At 46.9% G+C, this 18,786-nt stretch overlaps 1 protein-coding gene across 4 annotated transcripts in view; it reads left to right on the top strand.

Moving 5' to 3' along the window:
* Positions 1 to 9,158, top strand: part of RAPGEF5 (Rap guanine nucleotide exchange factor 5) — a 219,143-nt gene extending 209,985 nt beyond the window's left edge. For 3 of the 4 annotated variants that reach the window (XM_036863409.1, XM_036863408.1, XM_036863413.1), the window contains 2 exons: positions 1,963 to 2,017; positions 5,008 to 8,299. In XM_036863409.1, coding sequence (XP_036719304.1) covers positions 1,963 to 2,017; positions 5,008 to 5,126 — 174 coding nt within the window. In that variant the 3' untranslated portion in view covers positions 5,127 to 8,299. Of the gene's footprint in view, positions 1 to 1,962; positions 2,018 to 5,007; positions 8,300 to 8,809 lie in introns of those variants that run through there. The other variant, XM_036863410.1, reaches the window with a different exon arrangement.
* Positions 9,159 to 18,786: the final 9,628 nt, after the last annotated feature.

Raw genomic sequence — 18,786 nt, 5'->3', positions numbered from 1 at the left:
CACAGGAGGCAATGTAGTGGAGATTGGTCTGGTCCTAAATGCCGTCTTTCCTTTACCATGGTAGAGCTGGAAGGTGGTTGCAGGTACACAAGTATGAGACGAGGGGATCTTGTCCAAAGGAAGGAGCTGTGAGTTTAAGAAACCTTTGCCTGGAGATCAGTAAGAAGCTTAGAGAAATAAAGTAGAAAACTGAAGACCATAAAAGGGAATGTACATTATAAACAGGAAACGGTCTCTGTAAAGATATTGATGTTTTAGAAAATGTACCTCTTTCATAAATATCTCGTCTCCTGTCACCGTTTGAGTTACTTGAGTCTTTTATTCCCCAAAACTTCCAGCCTCCATTCAGGAAGTATGTGTGAGGCCACGTGTGTGCCGTACGGTTGGTGCTGGGTACACAGAGCCCTCTCGTGATACTTGGTCTAGAGGAGGAAGAAAGTTCCACAAAGTGATTACAGCAACACAAACCCAATAAACACTGTACACAGAACAGTCGGAAGGTTGAGAATGGGGCTTCCCAAGTGCAGGCGAACTCACAAAGCCTTAATGGGGAGAAGGTGAAACACCTTCTGAAGTAAAAGCGTATGCAAATGTGCACAGGTAGATTGAGGGTGGACACGCTGCATATTTTTTAATATATATTTTTTAAATATTTCTTTTTTTTTTCTTTTAACTGAGGTAGTATTGAAGTACAATATTATATGTTACAGGTATACAGCATTGTGATTCACAGTTTTTAAAAGTTATACCGCAGTTATAGTTATTATAAAATGCTGACCATATTCGCTGTGTTGTACTATCTTTGTAGCTTATTTATTTTATACATAATAGTTTGTACCTCTTTATCCCCTACCCCTGTCTTGGCCTTCCCTCCTTCTTTCTCCCCACTGGTAACCAACCACTAGTTTGTTCTCTATATCTGTGAGTCGGTTTCATTTTGTTATATTCACTAGTTTGTTTTATTTTTTAGATTCCACATATAAGTGATATCATACAGTATTTGTCTTTCTCTGTCTGACTTATTTCACTTAGCCTAATACCCTCCAATCCCATCCATGTTGTTGGGAATGGAAAATTTTCATTCTTTTTTATGGCTGAGTCATATTCCATTGTACATATATACCACATCTTTATCCATTCATCTGTTGAGGGACACTTAGGTTTCTTCCATATCTTGGCAGTTGTAAATAATACTGCTGTGAACATTGGGGTGCATATGTCTTTTGGAATTAGTGTCTTCATTTTCTTTGGATATATACCCAGGAGTGGAATTGCTGGGTTATATGGTAATTCTATTTTTAGTGTTTTGAGGAACCTCCATATTGTTTTCCATAGTGGCTGCACAATTTACATTCCTACCAACAGTGTAGGAGGGTTCCTTTTTCTTCATGTCCTCACCGACATTTGTGGTTATTTTAATGTTAGCCATTCTGACAGGTGTGAGGTGATATCTCATTGTGGTTTTGATTTGCATTTCTCTGATGATTAACAATATTGAGCATCTTTTCATATACCTGTCAGCCAAGTGTATGTCATCTTTGGAAAAATGTCTGTTCAGGTCTTCTGCCCATTTTTTAATCGAGTTGTTTTCTTGATGTTGAGTTGTATGAGCTCTTTATATATTTTGCATATTAACCCGTTATTGGTCATATCATTTGCAGATATTTTCTCCCATTCAGTAGGTTGTCTTGTACTGCATTTCTTAACAGTATGTTTTCCCATGGCTCAGTTAGAATCTGTGCAGCTGGGGTTGAGAGCCACTGTTTCTGAAGACAAGGTCAAATTTTCTTTTGTAATCCAAACTCAATATATATTATCAATTAAAGTTAGGTCCCGCACCAAATATAGCTCCTCTATTTACACCCAAAGGTGTTAGACTATCCAGCCAGCCTCACAGCACCGCTACTTCAGCAACACCCGAAATGACCCTTCCACTGATGTGTTTCCTCTTCTGCCTTCCAGCATATGATTGCAGACACTGTCCGAACACTGAGACACTGCAGGACTAACCAGTTTGGTGAGTCATTGAAGTTGGGTATGGCATGTTAGTCTACCATACATTGGTGCGGACTGTGGCCATATCACAAGTATTTGGTGGTTAAAAAAAAAAAACAAAAAAAAACTGTAAAATATAATATGCACATCACATGCATATACTGTATTCTCTCTGTTTCATCACTGCATGTTTGGGAAACAGAGTAGGACAAGAAATGGCAGCTTTTTATCCTCTCCTGGCAGCAAGTTTACACTGTCCAGAGTGACTTTAGACGATCAGAAGCTCCCGCTCCACCCCTCACCCAGAAAGTCTTGTTTGCTTGCCCGCTGGCTCAGAATTACCCGTGGGTTTATCAGGGGTGACCCTGTCCTTAACCTCCTTGCTTGGAGCCTTCCTGGAACAGGAATATAGTTTGTAAAAATGCCTAAAGCAGCCTTGCAGAATCTTTTCTCCTCTCCAATGAAAACTTCCTGTTTGGAGCTGCCTTTCACTGAAAAAGTATTTTTCTGAGCCCTTTTGTTGACTCCCCACTGAGACTAATGTACGTAGGAATATTTATTCCTTTTTAAATCTCAAGAATAATTTACACTGTGTTTAAATGATGTTAAAACATTGCAGGAAGGAAGGAAATCAACTGTATTGAGTTCAAGGAGCTTTCACATGGGCAGTGCAATCCTGACCCTAGTGCTGGTGAATGGAGATTATAGACCCTGTGGGTGCAGAGCAGAAAACTCAGGCTCGGAGAGGCTAAGTTTCAGCCGTTACTGAGACTGAGTACCTGACTGCCTAGCCCATACCCTTTCCTTCGCCTTGTGCAGACTTTATAAGTATAAAGGGCAATTAAAAAGACGGAGTTCAGTAATTATAAGTCAATCAAAAGTGACCACTAAGTAAAACTTACTTTGTTAAGCAATACATCCTCGTTGTAAACCAATTTTTTTCAACAATACAGAAGTATCTTTAAAGTAGAACAATCAAAGTCCCACTTCCTAAGGAAAATATGACTAACAATTCAGTACATATTCTTAAGAATTTTCATTCTGTTCATGCCCGTCTTGGGTAGTAATACTGTCCTCCAACAAAGCAACGGAACTTCTGTGTGGATTACAAAGTTTCTGTTTGAAAGAGAGAATTATAAATACAGGACCTAATTTCCTAAGTGTTCACATCAACGAATACCATGTGATACATGCTTATATAATTGTCCATTAACTACCCAAGTACAATGCAGCTTCAATAGAAATAGCAATAACATTGTCATGGAGATTCATTCGAATGTACAAGCATACTATTGCTGATGAGTAAAGGATTTGTATCTCTTTCACTCTCCTTTGCTTCCCAAGTATTTATGGGTACTCAGCTAATTCTGAGACCTCAGTCTCACTTACCAAGGGATTCCGGTCTATATACACTGCAGGTGTGGGCAGGAAGGTTATACCAGTGGGGCTGGCCTTGACCTTGCCAGCCTCCCATCTCCAGAGAGTAAGCATAGCAGAAGGCAAAGGAGGAATTTAAATAACTATCAGGCCAGTTTGTGTTTTGTATTTATATATCTTTAAAAATCAAGTTTGGAACTGAATTATCTAAATTCATTTTGACAGTTTATATAGGCAGAGTTAAGCAACGTCAGCACTTGGGATAAAATAACGTTAATCAAGCCACTTAGAGATTACAAAGTGCCATGCAAGGGTCACTTGTCATGGTTGGAAGCATTCCGCCTGCCGTCTTTTTAAGGCTGGAAATTTAACAACAAGACTATCTCGGTAGCATCATGTTTTCTGAACCAAACAAGGGGGAATGGTAAAACTTTAACTCCTGGTGCTTTTACTTGTTGAAACCAGGAAGCCTTGTTTCTATTTAACCTCAGAACTACAAGCCATCCATGACATACAAGCCCTAAATTATTTCCTCATAAAACATATTTGTCACAGAGGAGGAAAAAATGGGTTTTCACCAAGAGATAAAATTTCTGAATTAAAATGCTCAGCCTCTTGGGGGCCCCTTGCTTCTCCTGCAGCTGAACTCCACCCTCAACCCCTGCTTCTCCATCTGAAATCCCACAAAGCAAGAAGACTCACAGTTACATTGTCTCACTGGAGGGCAGCTTAGCCCATCTCCCCAGGCCTTAATGCGTTTTTTGTTTGTTTGTTTGTTTGTTTCTGACCATGGGAAGTGGGCCTGCCCCGCTGTCCAGGCTACTTTATCTCTGGTTCCTTATCAGAGCTGTCAGCAGCATATGGCACACACGGGTTCACCGTGCACCGAAGCCTCTTGTGGCCCTTTAACCGCCCCGCGTCTGGGAGTAGAAACTCCCTTGCTTTGTCCTTCGCTGCGTGGACGGTTACCCCATCCACACACTTTCTGAACCCGCTTTGCCTGTAAACCAAACCTTTAGTCCACTTCTGTGATATCCGTTCATTTGATTGTTCCCTTAATTTTTTTCCGCCAAAATAAGGACACCAAAAGATTTTCCTACCAAAATAAGGACATACAAAATCCAAAAAAAAAAAAAAAGAACTATTGTGTCCATGCAGTCACCAGGTTAGCAGTGATTTCTGACCGTTCCAGCCTGAGATAGAAGAGCCTGTGAAAACCATCTAACGGGGCAGTCACTGTGACAGGCTGCATGGCGTGGGAGCCGAGACCATGGACTTGGGGGCGTCATGGCCTGGGTTCTGGTCCTGATCTGCCTCTTACCTGCTAGGTCTGTGCTGTTTCACCTTCTGTAGAGAGAGATAATAACAATCACTAAATACTATATAACGTTAGGAGAAATTGCTCTATCAATGTTGGTAGAACAAACATCTTGCCAGTCTAATTACCTGACCTGAGGCATCTGGTCTGAGCTGAAAGCATCTCTGGGATTAGGATAAAGACATCTCTTCTGGGATTCTGACCAATGCGAGTCTGCCTTCTGGATTTACTCTACGCCTTCCGGTGGGGTTTTACTGGTATTCAGAAACAGCATTACTGCTCTCATGAGATTGACTTTTTTTCCTTCCCCAAAATAGGAGGTGACATATCTCCAAAAGAGCACCCAGAGTTAAAATCCTACGTTCATCACCTGTGCGTCATTGACAGCCAGCAGGCCCTGTTTGCGCTCTCGCACAGGATCGAGCCACGGGTGTGAGCCCTCCCCACGCCTCGCCACCCCGGAATCACAGCCCCGGAGCTACGGGGATGGCAGCGCCGAGCACATTGCTTTCCTGAGAGAAAAGAAGTTGCTGAGTTTTATCAGCGTATCACAAGACATCCACAGGAAAGCCAGCCAGAGCGTGCTTGTGAAGTGATGTCAGCTGCCCGAGATGCGGAGAGGCTGCTGTCGGAAGGAGGAGGCAGAAGCTTTCTCGAAATGGAGAAGTCTGGTTTCTTAGGATCACCTTGTTGAACCAATCCAATTTTCACTTTGAGACGCGCCAGAGTCAAGACGAGAGACCGTCTCTTGTCATACGGTGACCAGATATCTCAGTTAGAGCATGTGTGAGCCTGGGAGGAGTTTTACTTTGCCTGGCAGTAGATGACTGTTTCTAGGCCGTCAAAGCAGGAGCTCGTTTGAACACCTGAAGACAGTGATGGCATCTCTAGGTTTCCAGGGAGACGGACCAGTCTCTGTCTTTATGAACTGTGACATCACCAAAAGCCACTTGTGTCTAGGGAGTTAGTGAGGACTGGCAACTGGCATCCCTGCTCTGATCTCCAGAAGAGAAATGTCAAGGCATGCATTTCTTGGCATCCACAATCACTTAGTGATGTCTGCTTGCATGTGAAATTCGTTTCTGCGCAACTGATTCACAACTGTAGGCAAGTTAGACTAAGTTGCGTTGCCAACACGGAAGAACAGTCACCTTTAAGAAATCGATTCATTTAATTTCTGGGGGTTTTCTTTCCACGTGCAAGCGGGCTCTCATCTCTTCTTGGGTACCATACGATTTTTGACAGAAGCACAGTGCCTGACACATTGCAGGCACTCTTTAACTGTTTCTGGAGGCGACAGTCACAAAGGCCCGCCTTCTTGTGCCTGGCGACGCCCTCGTGTGTTGCTTGCTTCCAGCAGCCTCATGCCCACGCTCTGGAATGAGAACGGCCCGTACAGGGAGGTTAAGTGGGATTTGATGTGTGAAGCACTTCGCACTCCCTGGAGAAGAACAAGGGGTTAAAATAGTGGTGATTGTCCATCTTTCAGCAAGTGAAAAGAACCCCAAAGATCCAAATGTCTGATGTATGTTGGACACTTGGAAGTCCTGTAGTCCACCTCCCAGCCAAGGCAGGGAGCCTGTCTATAATTTGGGTTTTTTTTTTTTTTCTTTTTTCAAAGTCTCAGAGTCTTTTAAGTCTTTTTATTCCCATTTTTACAGGTTGGGGCTCCTACGGTAAATATGACCTCCTGCTGTTCTCAAGAACTGGTTAGAGGATTTCCCTCAACCTTCAAACAAACAAAAAAGCCTGTGGGATACAGTAACGAAATCCACCCCTGCCAGCTAGATCCTTGTCACTTTGCTAAAATACAAGGGCCCTGCTTTGCCTATTAGCTTCATTCATTTTCCACACATGTGATCCCGGCGCCCCTCTCACCACCCCTGCCTGGTCCTCTCCTTGGTGCCTGTACAGAATCACTTCTTCTTGTCTCATCAGCACCTCATTACTGAGATGTGTCCAATGCTTTCTTACGCCTTTATAGCAGTGCTGTTTCCTGGGCTCAGGAACCACACTGAGCTTGAGAGATCACTGGAAGGAACCACATGGAGCAAATTTGGTGTAGGACTTTGAGAGAGAGTCTGTCCCAGCATGTCAAACTTCAGTCCTGAACATTAACTGGGCTTTATAAAAAGGCGCCATCCAGGGCTAGTCCGCTCAGAGAAATGCCCCAGGCTACTGGGAATGGAATGAGACTCATTGGAGGAGATCAGAGCCATCAGAACCAGGGAAAAGAGACTTTTCTCGTGGCTGATCAAACACTGGAAAAGCTCTCCCCTTGGCAATTACTGAGGACGGTGTGGGCTTACAGCACCAGTGTGTGTTCTGGTCTTTTCTCTATGCTCGGGAGTAGCATTGGGCCATTCTAATCCTACGAGGCCATTTTGACATTGTCTCTGTGTTTTACAGTTTAAATGGTTATTCACATTAGATCTACATTGCTCCAACTAAAACTATTGCAGTTGCTCCAGTGGAGAACTATTTTAGCACAACGCCTGCTGCTTGGACCTCAACTCAGATGTGTGCATGGCCAAACGAATCCACACGTATATCACACCTAAACAGATTCTGAGGGTGTAGTCAGAGTACCCCACATGGTATGGGTGGAAACAGACTGGGAGAGAACGGCGATTGCCCACTGTTTCCTCCAGCCATGGTCTTGTGGCTCTTGGGGCAGCAAAAGGAAAGGAGGATTTTGTTTTGTTTAGATGTGCTTTTCCATCCCTGTCTTCTGAAAGTCAAAGTCTCTAAATCTTCCTGAAATTTAACAACTATCTCCAGAGGTTTCCCAGGCAGCAGCTCTCAGAAATTTCAGAAGCAATGAGAAGACGTGAATCTGGAATCAATGAATTCAAGGCAGAATCATGGGAACCAGATGTAGCTCAACATGAAGCTCTTTCTAATGAGTCTGGAGCTGTCCAAGTGAACAGGCTGCAGGGGACTTAAGCAGGGTCCCTGTTGATAGGGATGGGTCATATTCCCTCTGCATATATCTGCCAAGGCCTCTTTGGAATAGGTTTTGTTCTGGCCAGAAGGGTGGCCAGGAGGACCTGTAAGCTCCTTTCTAACTCTATTAGATTTTCACAATCGCACAAAATCTCCATTCACTCTGAAAAATCTCCTATCATCTGAGACCTTCACCAGCGACAGGTGCGTGGGCACTTCTAAGGGGGTTCTTTTTGCTATGGCACAATTTTCAGACAGTCCTATGGGTCTTTGGATTTGTCACCAGTCCAGCAAACCAGCCCTGCTTAGAAGTTAGCACAGGACAAGTTCCTATCGGCAAAATCACAACCACTCAAAAAAATTTTTTTAATTTTTCCGTACACATTTGCAGATGCTCCAAAGACTACAGTGTTTTATAATAACTTCACTCTTCGTTATAATCTGTATAATTGCCAAATGGTTGTAGTGATACATCTTAATGGCCTGCGTTCACTTTATTCTAGTATCTCTTTAGAATAAATTCATTTTCCTAGACCCCTGTCCACAAGCAAGTTGGGTGGAGAATACTTTAAATTCAGAAGCATAGGGACAAAGTAAAAACCCGTACCTCCTAGCTTGTAGGGAGACGTTGCACTAATGCATACTCACCTCCAAGTAGGGAGACACAGTGGCATCAAAGAGAAGGTGCTGGTGATGTTTGATCCCTGGAGCTGGGCTTTCACTGCTGCCCCGATCCCTGCCCAGTGGTTTTGTTGCAACCATCACACACACCACAGATTCCAAGTTTCCCTAGATGGCACAGCTAATCTGTGCTTCTCAGAAACTAGGCAAAAACATTAAAATGGGGAAGATCAGGTCCACTGTGGTGATCTAACATGGATAGCATTTCTTTTAAATGCTTCAAAGACATGTCCTTAAATTTTCAGCCTGCTTATTAACGAGTGAGCCATTGTGCTTAAAACTAGTGCTGGAAAAAAGTTTTTAAAAATTGCCAAAAAGTTAGATGAAAATGTACTATATAAAGCAAAGCTGTATATACTAAACATTTTTTAGCAGAGTAATATTTATTTGCATAGCCTATTTATTGTATTCGTATTACACTGTTATCAAATACTGGGATGAAATTGATGACCAGAAGCAAGGACTCTTGCCTTTTAATGTATCATTAATTAGGACCGCTGTGACATTATCAGCTTGCATTAACAGAAGATAGAAAACCCACAATCAGGGCGTCTACCTAACTTCTCAGGGACTACACTTTGTAGTTTTCCACCATTAGAAGAGCTGGTAAATATGAAACATTTGTGGAATTACCAGAATTGCCATTAACAGTATTTTCTTTCTCATATTTCATGCTTTCTGCTTCTGTATATATGACTGTGCTGTGTATTTATCAAAGCTAGTAAGCAATAATTTATATGTAAAAATGGCCAAGCAATATAAGGTGAAAACTTATATATAAGTCACTGTTACCTTATCTTGTATTTTCAAGTGTTTTTTTTTTAAAAACTGCTTTTCCAAATATAAGATTATGTTAAAGATACTATTCATGCCTCAGAGCTTCTTGCTTTGTGATGTTTGGGGGCTCTGTAGCCTGTGTTCCGGCAGCATGTTATGCTCAGATGTTTGGAACTCAGAAGTCATTTACTTGCTGACAGCGCTACAAGTAGGTGAAGAGATTCTCAGGCGACCCATGGAAGCCTGAACCACTTGTGCTGCCATTGAGTTATTGTAGAACCTAAAGACCCTGGAAATCGCAGCATATTCTGGGATTTGGAGACTCCAACAACCCCTGTCGTTACCTCACCCCACTCAAGTGGGACCAGGTACTGTCCCTTCCTTACCAGCCCAGACGCTGAGGCAAGCTCCAAGCCCTGGTGGTGATGCCCTAAGGCCTGGACTATAGCAGCAGGACAAAAGCTATGGGCGGGATGATGAAACAAAGGGGTGGTCATGATGCTCTATTGGAATGGGAAGACTAGGGTCGAATACACTGGGGTAGACTTATCCTTCCAACTCTTCTCTCCCCCTCCCTGCGGAAGAATGATACATCCAGCCCATTGATGCCAAGCTTGGCCTTTGGCACGTGTTGATCCCTCTCCCTGCAAGAGGATTATGTCGCTCACCATGTTGAGCTGAGAACCGGCTAAATGTCTTCCTCTGTCCAGTGAAAAACGGGGAGAAGCAACCCGTGTGGCTTGGAGACCGAGGCTTTGAGGTAACCTGTGGCTGCCATGTCTCCTCTGCTGGGAGACCCGCAGCGTCCAAGTAAAGGTGTCTCCATGCACTGGACTCGCCAGCTTGTGAAGGATGTGTCACTTGAGTGAGAAATAAAACATCATCCTTAGAAGCCGCTGCAGTTGGGTGGCAGGGCGGGGGTGGGTGGCTACCCGGGTGGAATTTCACCGAAGCTGACTAATACAGTCCCCAGGACACTGCTTTCTTGATAAACGGCCCTTTCCCTCAGTCCGCGTCGGGGCGGTAGTACTGACTTTGCACATTACCTAATGGATAAAACCACCGGCTGTCCTCTATCCATGCAAAGGGCTAGTGTTTACGTGGGAAAAGGTAAAGACCAGATGATTTTCTTGGGTTCTTGATCACTAGGAAGGGGTACTCTGTGTAACAAGGGAAAATGGGAAGAGATCGCAAAGGGGGGCAATGGGCTCTCAGACACTGGGGAGCAGAGAGAGGAGGACCACTGAGCTTGACTGCTTCGTTCTGGCCCATCGTCACTACGTCTGTGGGCTCAGGCCTGGATCTGGAGCAATGCAGGAGACGAGGGGAGGATGGAAGCCGCCCTAGGCTCCAGCTTCAGAAGGGAATCGGAGGGGAAAGGGAAATTCCCATTGCTCAGGATTCTCGGAGATTTTCTTCCCTGGGATTGTCCGTACTGGGAAGATGAAAGCCCCCGCAGACTCAGAAGCTGGTTCTTGTTCTAGCAAACCTCAAAATGAACCTTCTGGGCCTGGTGCACTAGCTACAAAATCAGATTTTGGAGGATGAGAGCTCCAGGTCTGGTCCAGTTCTTCGAAGTCTTCTGGATCCCCAGTGAGCCACTTGTGTAGTTGTTTTCCATTTACGACTTTAAACGAATGAAAGTCCTAAAGCTTTAGACTTGCTGATGTCCTTCAGTAAAGCATCCCTGCTCCCGAAGGCAGCAGGTGCGCCTTAATAGAGGAGACCCTAAGGCAGCCCCCCACCTTGGAGCCTTGCTCACCTGAGGTGCAACCCTGGGAAGTGGTATTGAGCCCGCCTCTCCCGAAGGCCCCTTTCCTGCTCTGGGAACTTTAGAGGTTCCCAAGTTGTCTGTGTGTGGTTAGAGGGTTAGAGGCTGTAATCTCTAGTTAGAACTTGAGTGAAAATAGTTACATTCTGAGAAAATCCATGCAGTGGTCACCTCGGTCTTGAGAGTCCCGACCAAAAAAAAAAAAAAAAAACCAACAACAAGCAAACAAAAAAACCCAATGCAGCAGAGAGATTGAAGTCTCAAAACCAGTGAGCCCACATGCGAGAATTAAGACTGGCAAGATCTTTCTCAAGTTCTACAGCAACGGTGGCTCTTTGGTGTCTCATAACAGGTAAGTCCCTTTCTCCTGGAAAACCTTGTATGGCCAGTGACGGCCAAGTTCAAACCATGGGAACGAACTATCTTGATTCCTCACGTTCAACACCCCTTGCTCATCAAGTTCTCCACCAGCTGCTCTGTCCCCACTTTCCCTGCATGAGGTCAGGCCTTCACTATCCATTACTTAATCATTACAGTAACTGTCTACCTAGGCTTCCTCCCTTTAGTCTAAATTTCCCCCATCAATTTTTTTTTTTTCTAAAATACAAATCTGATCGTGTCTGTCCTAGCTCAAAATCCTTCAGCAGCACCTTCCAAGCTATAGAACTAAACCTCAGTAGCATGCAAATTCACATTCTGGCCTCTACTTATCTGTCCAGGGCCAAAGAGATTGGGAAGATGCCTCCAGGAGACGAATAACTTGGCATCCCCTGGAAACTGCTATTCTACTCGGGGAGATTCATTGATTCATACCATTAAGAATGCCAGTTGAAAATAACATGCACCTGGGACTTCCCTGGTGGTCCAGTGGTTAAGACTCCACGCTTCCACTGCAGAGGGCATGGGTTCAATCCCTGGTTGGGGAACTAAGGATCCCGTATGCTGCGTGGCAGTGGCCAAAAAAATAATAATAATAACATGCACCAAACATTTGCTAAATAAATCAGTGTATGTGAGACTTATTTGCTCCTTTTCAGATGTGAAATCTTGAAGCCAGGCTGGGAAGTATTCAGAGCTAGCTGGGGTTGGGGCAGGGGCTCTGACTGGCTTTGCCCAGGCCACCAGATTTGCCTTGAGGATCATGAGCTCTTTCCTACCAGAGCTGTGCAGACAGACCTAAAACCAACTAGCAATTCAATCATCAGATGAAGGCTCTGACAGAAGACCTTTAAGATCCCTTCCAGCCCCTGGCTGTTAAGAAAACTGGTGCAGATCTGCGATTGCTAGAGATAATTGGTTTGGTTTTGTTTCAGGAAGTGACTTGGCAGATGTGGGAAGAAAGAACTGTTCATGATCCTTTGTATTCCGTTGACCTGGGCTGGGCCCCAGCTGGAAGGGAAAGGCAGTGGGACGAGGGCGGAAAGGAGCGCCTCGCCCCTTCCCCGTCCTGTGCCTGGTGCTGACTCCACAGTCCTATCAGAGATCAAGGCCTGCAGTAAACAGCCAAATAAAGCCCTGGAGTCAACGCAGCAGGGCCTGCTACCGAGGACTAAGCTGGCTGCCGCCGCCTCCCCAGGGGTAAGGAGGGTCCACAGTAAAGGCGAGCCTCATCCTTTCTGCTGTCACTGTGTTCCGGGCTCCCACAGCCTGGCCTCACCCTGCCTTCTCTCCCGGGCACCCAGCCTGGACCCAGCACTCAAGTCTGGCCAGGCTCTTCTCTCTTCCACCCCCCTTCCCTACCCCCCAAGGAAGGCATGTCCACTCCCAAGCCCACCTGGAGGACCCCATCCCCCGCTGAATTCCTACAGCAGGTCCCACAATGCAGCATCTCTCCGCCCATCCTACATGGGCTACCTCCAGGGTGAGGAAAAGGGTTAACAGTGTAGCCTCTGAGGCCCGACTGCCAGGTTCAAATCAGGCTCAGGCATTTTAGAGTTGGGAGAACTGGTGAAAGTTTCCACCTTGATCTTAGCTGCTGTTTCTGCACCTCAGAAAATGGGGGTTCATATGCCTCCTCCCTTACAAGGTTGTATGAGAAATAAAATGAGGAAATGGATGTAAAGCCCTTAGGTACAATGCCTGGTACATAGTGGACACTCAATGAAAATTATCTGTGATTATGATGAGGATGATGATGAATCCTGGATGCGTGCCAGGAGGTTTGCACCCACATTGCTACTCTGCTGTGGGCCCGTAACTTCTCATCCTCAGTTCTCTCCATTGTCCAACAAGATAATGAACAGCATCTTTGCCGCCAGGCAGCTGTGCGAATGAGACAGACAATGCGTGTGAGAGTCCTCTGTACACGCTGAAGTGAGATACAAACGTGAGGTTGCCTTCTGAATCCCCACGTGCTTTGCTCAACACTGGGACAAAGCAATGACTCCCTAAATGTTTGCCGATTGATCTGAAGGAAGATGTCTGATACAGCCTGCACAACTGGGGTAATGGTGTTGTTAGTCTTAACATTGTCATTAACATATTGACCCAGGAAGAAGAAAGGCTGAGCAGACCTGGAGCCTGTGCACATCTGATCAAGGGCCACGACCTCTCTGCGGGCTCCATGAAGCTCCCGGAAGGGCTTTTCCTTGGTCCCACTCCACCCCTTTCCCTGTTGTCCCTCTCCTCGGACCCCAGGCCCGGGAACTCCAGGACGGCAGCTCCCCTCACAAGCTTCAGGTTTCCTGGCAGCAACACAGAAGCATCCTAATTCTGACATGAAACTGAGAAGGACCAATGCTCATTGTTCTGTACTTGTGTCCTCTGCAGTTGGGAAAACTTTCTCCGGTTTTGTTTAGAGTCAGTTGGTGTGAGCACGAAAGGGCTGAGCCTAGACTCTGAGCCCTGCATGGAGATGAAGTCCCCTTTGTAAGGCAGAAAAGCAGGGGAGGCCAGTAGAAGAAGGGACAGCTCACCCTGGGCCTGAGGTTACACTTGCCAGTGTTTAACTTCCTTTAAATCAACCAGCAACCCCGCCCCCTCTCGTTCATTAGTAACCTATTAATTTGCAGCAAACTCATCAACTCCATCTAATGTATATTATTTGAGCACCTACTACGTGCCAGGTACTATTTTAGGTGATGGGAAAACAGCCACGAACATAACAAAGATACCTGCCTTCATGGAGTTTCAATCCAGTTAGAGATAATAAGACAGATAAGGAAAATATGTACTAGTACATCAGATGATAAGAAGTTCCTAAAGAAAAAAAGCTAAAGCAGGGAAGAGGATTGGAGAGTGCCAGGAAGAAGGGGGAAACGTTCGATAGGGTAGCCAGGAAAGGCCTTTGTGATGGGTTGAATCGGGTCCCCTCAAAACTCACGTGTGAAGGTCCTAACCCCCAGGATCTCAGAGTGTGCCTTTATTTGGAGACAGGGTCTTTACAGAGGTTATCAAGTTAAAATGAAGTCCTTTTGGTGTGAGCCGTCAGGTTGGACCGGTGTCCTTATAAGAATGTTGGATTTGGAGATGCACACAGGGAGAACGCTATCTCCAAGGCAAGGGAGAGACCTGGAACAGACCCTTCCCTCAGAAGGAACCAGCCCTGCCTTGCAGCCTCCAGAACCGCGAGACAATACACTTCTGTTGTTTTAGGCGCGCAGTTGTGGGACTGTGTCATAGCTACACCAGGGCACTAACACAGCCTTGCTGAGAAGACCTGAAAGGAGGGGGAGCCAACCATGCGAACACCTGGGGGAGCCGCAGCCCGGGCAGAGGGGACAGCAGGTGCAGAGATCCTAAAGGTGCACCTGGAGTTTAAGGACCAACAGGGAGGCTGGCGTGGCAGGAATTTTTATCTACAAAGTGCTCAGCTCAGCAAACCGTGCACGTTTGACGCTTAATGACTATTTGTTGCCTGACGGCCTGCGTCGCTGTCGGGACCAGAATGTGAGCCATTAGCGCCATCTGGTGGGCATGTGCTGATCCTGCCCAGCATTTGCGTCTCCGTTGTAAATGCGTGTTCTTGAGGCCCCGGTAAAATCAAAGGACACAATGAGGCACTGTTGTGAGTGAGAGGCAACGGCTTGGCTGCTCTGCCTTACTGGGCCACGGTCCAGTAGGTTCTTGTTTTCTGTTTTTACAATACGATGCAGAGTCTTTTTTTTTTTTTTTTTTTAATCATACAGAAATCAAGGGAATGAGAAAGGAGCCGAGCTGGAAATGGTCCAAACGCTTGAAGGGGTCCGGCAGGCACTGTCATCTGCTGTCTTCTAAGGGGATGAGGAGGGTGAGGGCCAGGGTGGGATGGATCAGGCAGGTCCTCACTCTTCCACGCTCCCTGCCTTCGACCCTCAAAAGAAAGTGAACAGTCCCAAACAAGCCTACAGAGCACCTCGCATCTGAGCCCGGCTTCCTTCTCCAGCCTCTCCTCTGGGTACTGCTCCCCACCCTAACACCACCGCAAGAGACACACGTTCGCTCCGCTCCAGCCGAGCTCAACCTTTCAGGCACCCGGCTCCCAAGCTATTCGTTCAACCACCTGTTACCGAGCAGGCGCCCGGGGCACTAGAGGGCGCTGTGCTCCACACGGGGCTGCGTCCGTGAACTAGACGCACGTTCCGCTCCTTACGCAGCGCACGGTGCCCCGGATGAGGCCGACGGCCTGCAGCTCTTCTCTGCTCCTCGCTAAGCGACTCCCCAGCTGTCCCAGGCTCGGCATCTCCAGGGAAGCTGGCGCGGCCCCTCCAGCCTGCGTGGACTCCCCTCCACTGCGTGCCTCCGACGGCCCAGCTTTACCCTTCAGGTATCTGTCACAGACCCAGGTGGACGCAATTCTCGGCACAGTGATGCTGCAGCATCGGCGGGATTCTCAGCATCACAGGGCGAGCTCTGCCTGCTCCAGGTCCCCGTGGGTGACGAGGGTTGGCTGACGATCTCCTGGAGCTGGGGTGGGCCAGGGAGGTCGTTTTGGCCCCTCCCGGTGTTGTGGTGTTTGCCTGTCCGTGGAGCTGGTAGTGATTCGAGCACATTCCTGAACGCTGATTGCAGGGTAAATCCAAGTCCCCTGTCCCAGAGCAGGTTCCAGGTAAGCCAGGCCTGAGGTCTGCGCCAGCAGCAATCAGCCCAGGGGCCCCGGGCCACCATTGTCACATTCTTCCTCGAGGCTCTGAACACCGTCCACAGTTCAGCGGAGACCAGGGGAGGCATTAGCTGAGCCCTGCTCACAACGACACTGTCGCTGATGGGGGTACTGAGAATCCTTGTCCTCTGCTGAGGCTTCGCCCCCGCATCGTCACCCCAACAATCCTGCCAGGGCTAAACTTTGACCCTCCCAGATGCCACGAGGGCTTAGCATTTCCCTCACTCTCGCAATGGCTGAGCAACCCTGCTTCCTCAGCCATACATAAGCAGCCGGAACGTTACCAGGTGTGGCTTCAGTGGGCAGCCTGCCGCCCCAGTTTGGGGTCGAGGGGGGGACAGAATGCAAAGACAAAGCTTCATTTCCTTCCCTCCCCTTCTTTCCCAGGAAAGAGCCTTAAGGGCAAACCCAGAAGGAACAGAAGGGCAAGTCCCCTCAGTCACTCGCATTGGCCCCAGTGGTCGCCACTGGGCTCCTTTTATTCTTTGGCACAGGCAGGGTTGGGACCACAACTTCTCTGGAAAGGCCAGGGTCAAGAGGCTGGGATCAGCCAGCGGCCCTAGAGGAGCCCATGTTTTCCATTGTGCATTGAAATTCCCGTTTGCCCGGGGCTGAGCTTCCTCGCAGAATCAAAGAGGTCAATAAAGGCCAGGGACAAAGCACAAACACAGCCTGGAAGCCAAAAGACGCCCATAAGGATGGAGATAAATGGGCATTTCAGAGTGGTGCAGGAGGTGGGTGTGGGGCATTGCCCCTTCTCTGGCTGGCAGTGCCTGGCCACTGCTTCTCCAAATAGTCCTTCCACTTGGAGATGCCAGGTTGTTGTGGACCCAAGGCTTGACTGTTTCTGGGTCACAGTGGGGAGGATTGACAAGAACAAAGGCTCCCTCTGGACGACAAATATGGCACTTCCTGTATTTCATGCTCTGGTACTCAGCCCTCCCGACGTGGAGGCACTCTTCTTGTTTGCTTGTTTGTTTTTAACTTTATTTTATTGAAGTATAGTTGATTTACAACGTTGTGTTAACTTCTGCTTTACAGCAAAGTGATTCAGTTATACATATATATATTCTTTTTCATATTCTTTTCCATTATGGTTTATCACAAGATATTGAATATAATTCTCTGTGCTATACAGTACGACCTTGTTGTTTATCCATTCTATATGTAATGGTTTGCATCTGCTAATCCCAAACTCCCAATCCATCCCTCCCCCACTGCCCCTCCCCCTTGGCAACCGCAAGTCTGTTCTCTGTATCTGTGAGTCTGTTTCTGTTTCGTAGATAAGTTCATTTGGAGGCACTCTTTTTTGACAGGGTTATGTTTCTTTTCTTTTAAGAAAAGTCCCCAATCTTAGGGTTTTTTAAATGATGCAAATTCTGGCAATTCAGAGCTGCTTAGCGTCTTCAGTTAGATGTTAAAAAATAGCCCAGTTTTCTCCCACTATTTCCTCTGCCCTTTGGCTTATTTCATTCAATGTTCCAGTAGGAAGATCCCTGGAGTGTGAGTCAGGAAACCTGAGTTCTGGTCCCTGCCCCACATTCTTCCAGGAACTGTGACCTTGGGCAAGTCATTTATGCTCTCTGAGCCCAGTTCTCTTATATTCTGAGATGATGTAGAATCATAGAGAGGGAGGAGATACCGCTTGGTTAGTTCACTATGTCACCATGTAACAGCTGTTCTGATTCTCTGTTGGAGAGTTCACTCAATCATTCATTCATTCATTCACTCATCCATCAACTATTTAATATATGCAGGAATCATGACAGGCATGGAGACGCAAAGTTGAATAAGACGCGGTCCCTGCCCATGAAGAGGCAACATGCTATGGTGGAAAGAGTGCTGACTTTCTGAGGGACACAGCCAGGTCCCAGTGCTAATTAGCTTTGTGAGCTTAGCTAAGTTTTGATAACTTCTCTGAGCCTTAGTTTTCTCATTGGTATAATGGGATTATTTTGTTTGTTTGTTTTTAAATTTATTTATTTATTTATTTATTTATGGCTGTGTTGGGTCTTCGTTTCTGTGCGAGGGCTTTCTCCAGTTGCGGCGAGTGGGGGCCACTCTTCATTGCGGTGCACGGGCCTCTCACTGTCGCGGCCTCTCTTGTTGCGGAGCACAGGCTCCAGACGTGCAGGCTCAGTAGTTGTGGCTCACGGGCCCAGTTGCTCCGCGGCATGTGGGATCCTCCCAGACCAGGGCTCGAACCCATGTCCCCTGCATTGGCAGGCAGACTCTCAACCACTGCACCACCAGGGAAGCCCCTATAATGGGATTATTGTATAGGGTGACCAACCATCCCGGTTTGCCCTGAGACTGAGGAGTTTCCTAGGACACAGGACTTTCAGAGCTAAAACCTAGAAAGTTCCAGGCAAACTGGGAGAAGCTGGTCACCTACATGAGAGATGAATTGAAATGACACCTAGGTAGGGCCTAGCCCAGTGCCCAGCATCTAATAGCTGCTTTATCAACACAACCCTTTTGTGGATACGTGCGCACACAGCCAGACACCCACCCACACAACTCATCACAAGATAAAGAAAGGAAGAAGAAAAAACGTAAACAAATAAATAGGCTATCGCTAAGGCGGCACATGGGAGAGCAGGGCTGCTGAGAGGAGGCGGCAGAGGGCAGGAGTCGGGGGCTGGCTGCTGACGGGGGGGTGGACTTGGTCCGACGAGGATGCTGACTAGGGAGGTGCAGCCTATGCTTGAAATATTTGTAAATGCAGGAAAGCTGAAGAGCTTTGAGCGCTTAAGGGGTGTTCTGTGTGGCTAGAGCAAGCAGAGACGATCCCAAAGGTCGGTCTGATCCATCTCGAAAAGGCCCTGTGTGCGATTCGGA

This window comes from Balaenoptera musculus, chromosome 9 (assembly GCF_009873245.2).
Source record: "Balaenoptera musculus isolate JJ_BM4_2016_0621 chromosome 9, mBalMus1.pri.v3, whole genome shotgun sequence".
Classification (NCBI taxonomy): domain Eukaryota; kingdom Metazoa; phylum Chordata; class Mammalia; order Artiodactyla; family Balaenopteridae; genus Balaenoptera; species Balaenoptera musculus.
This window is presented reverse-complemented; position numbering and strand designations above follow the sequence as displayed.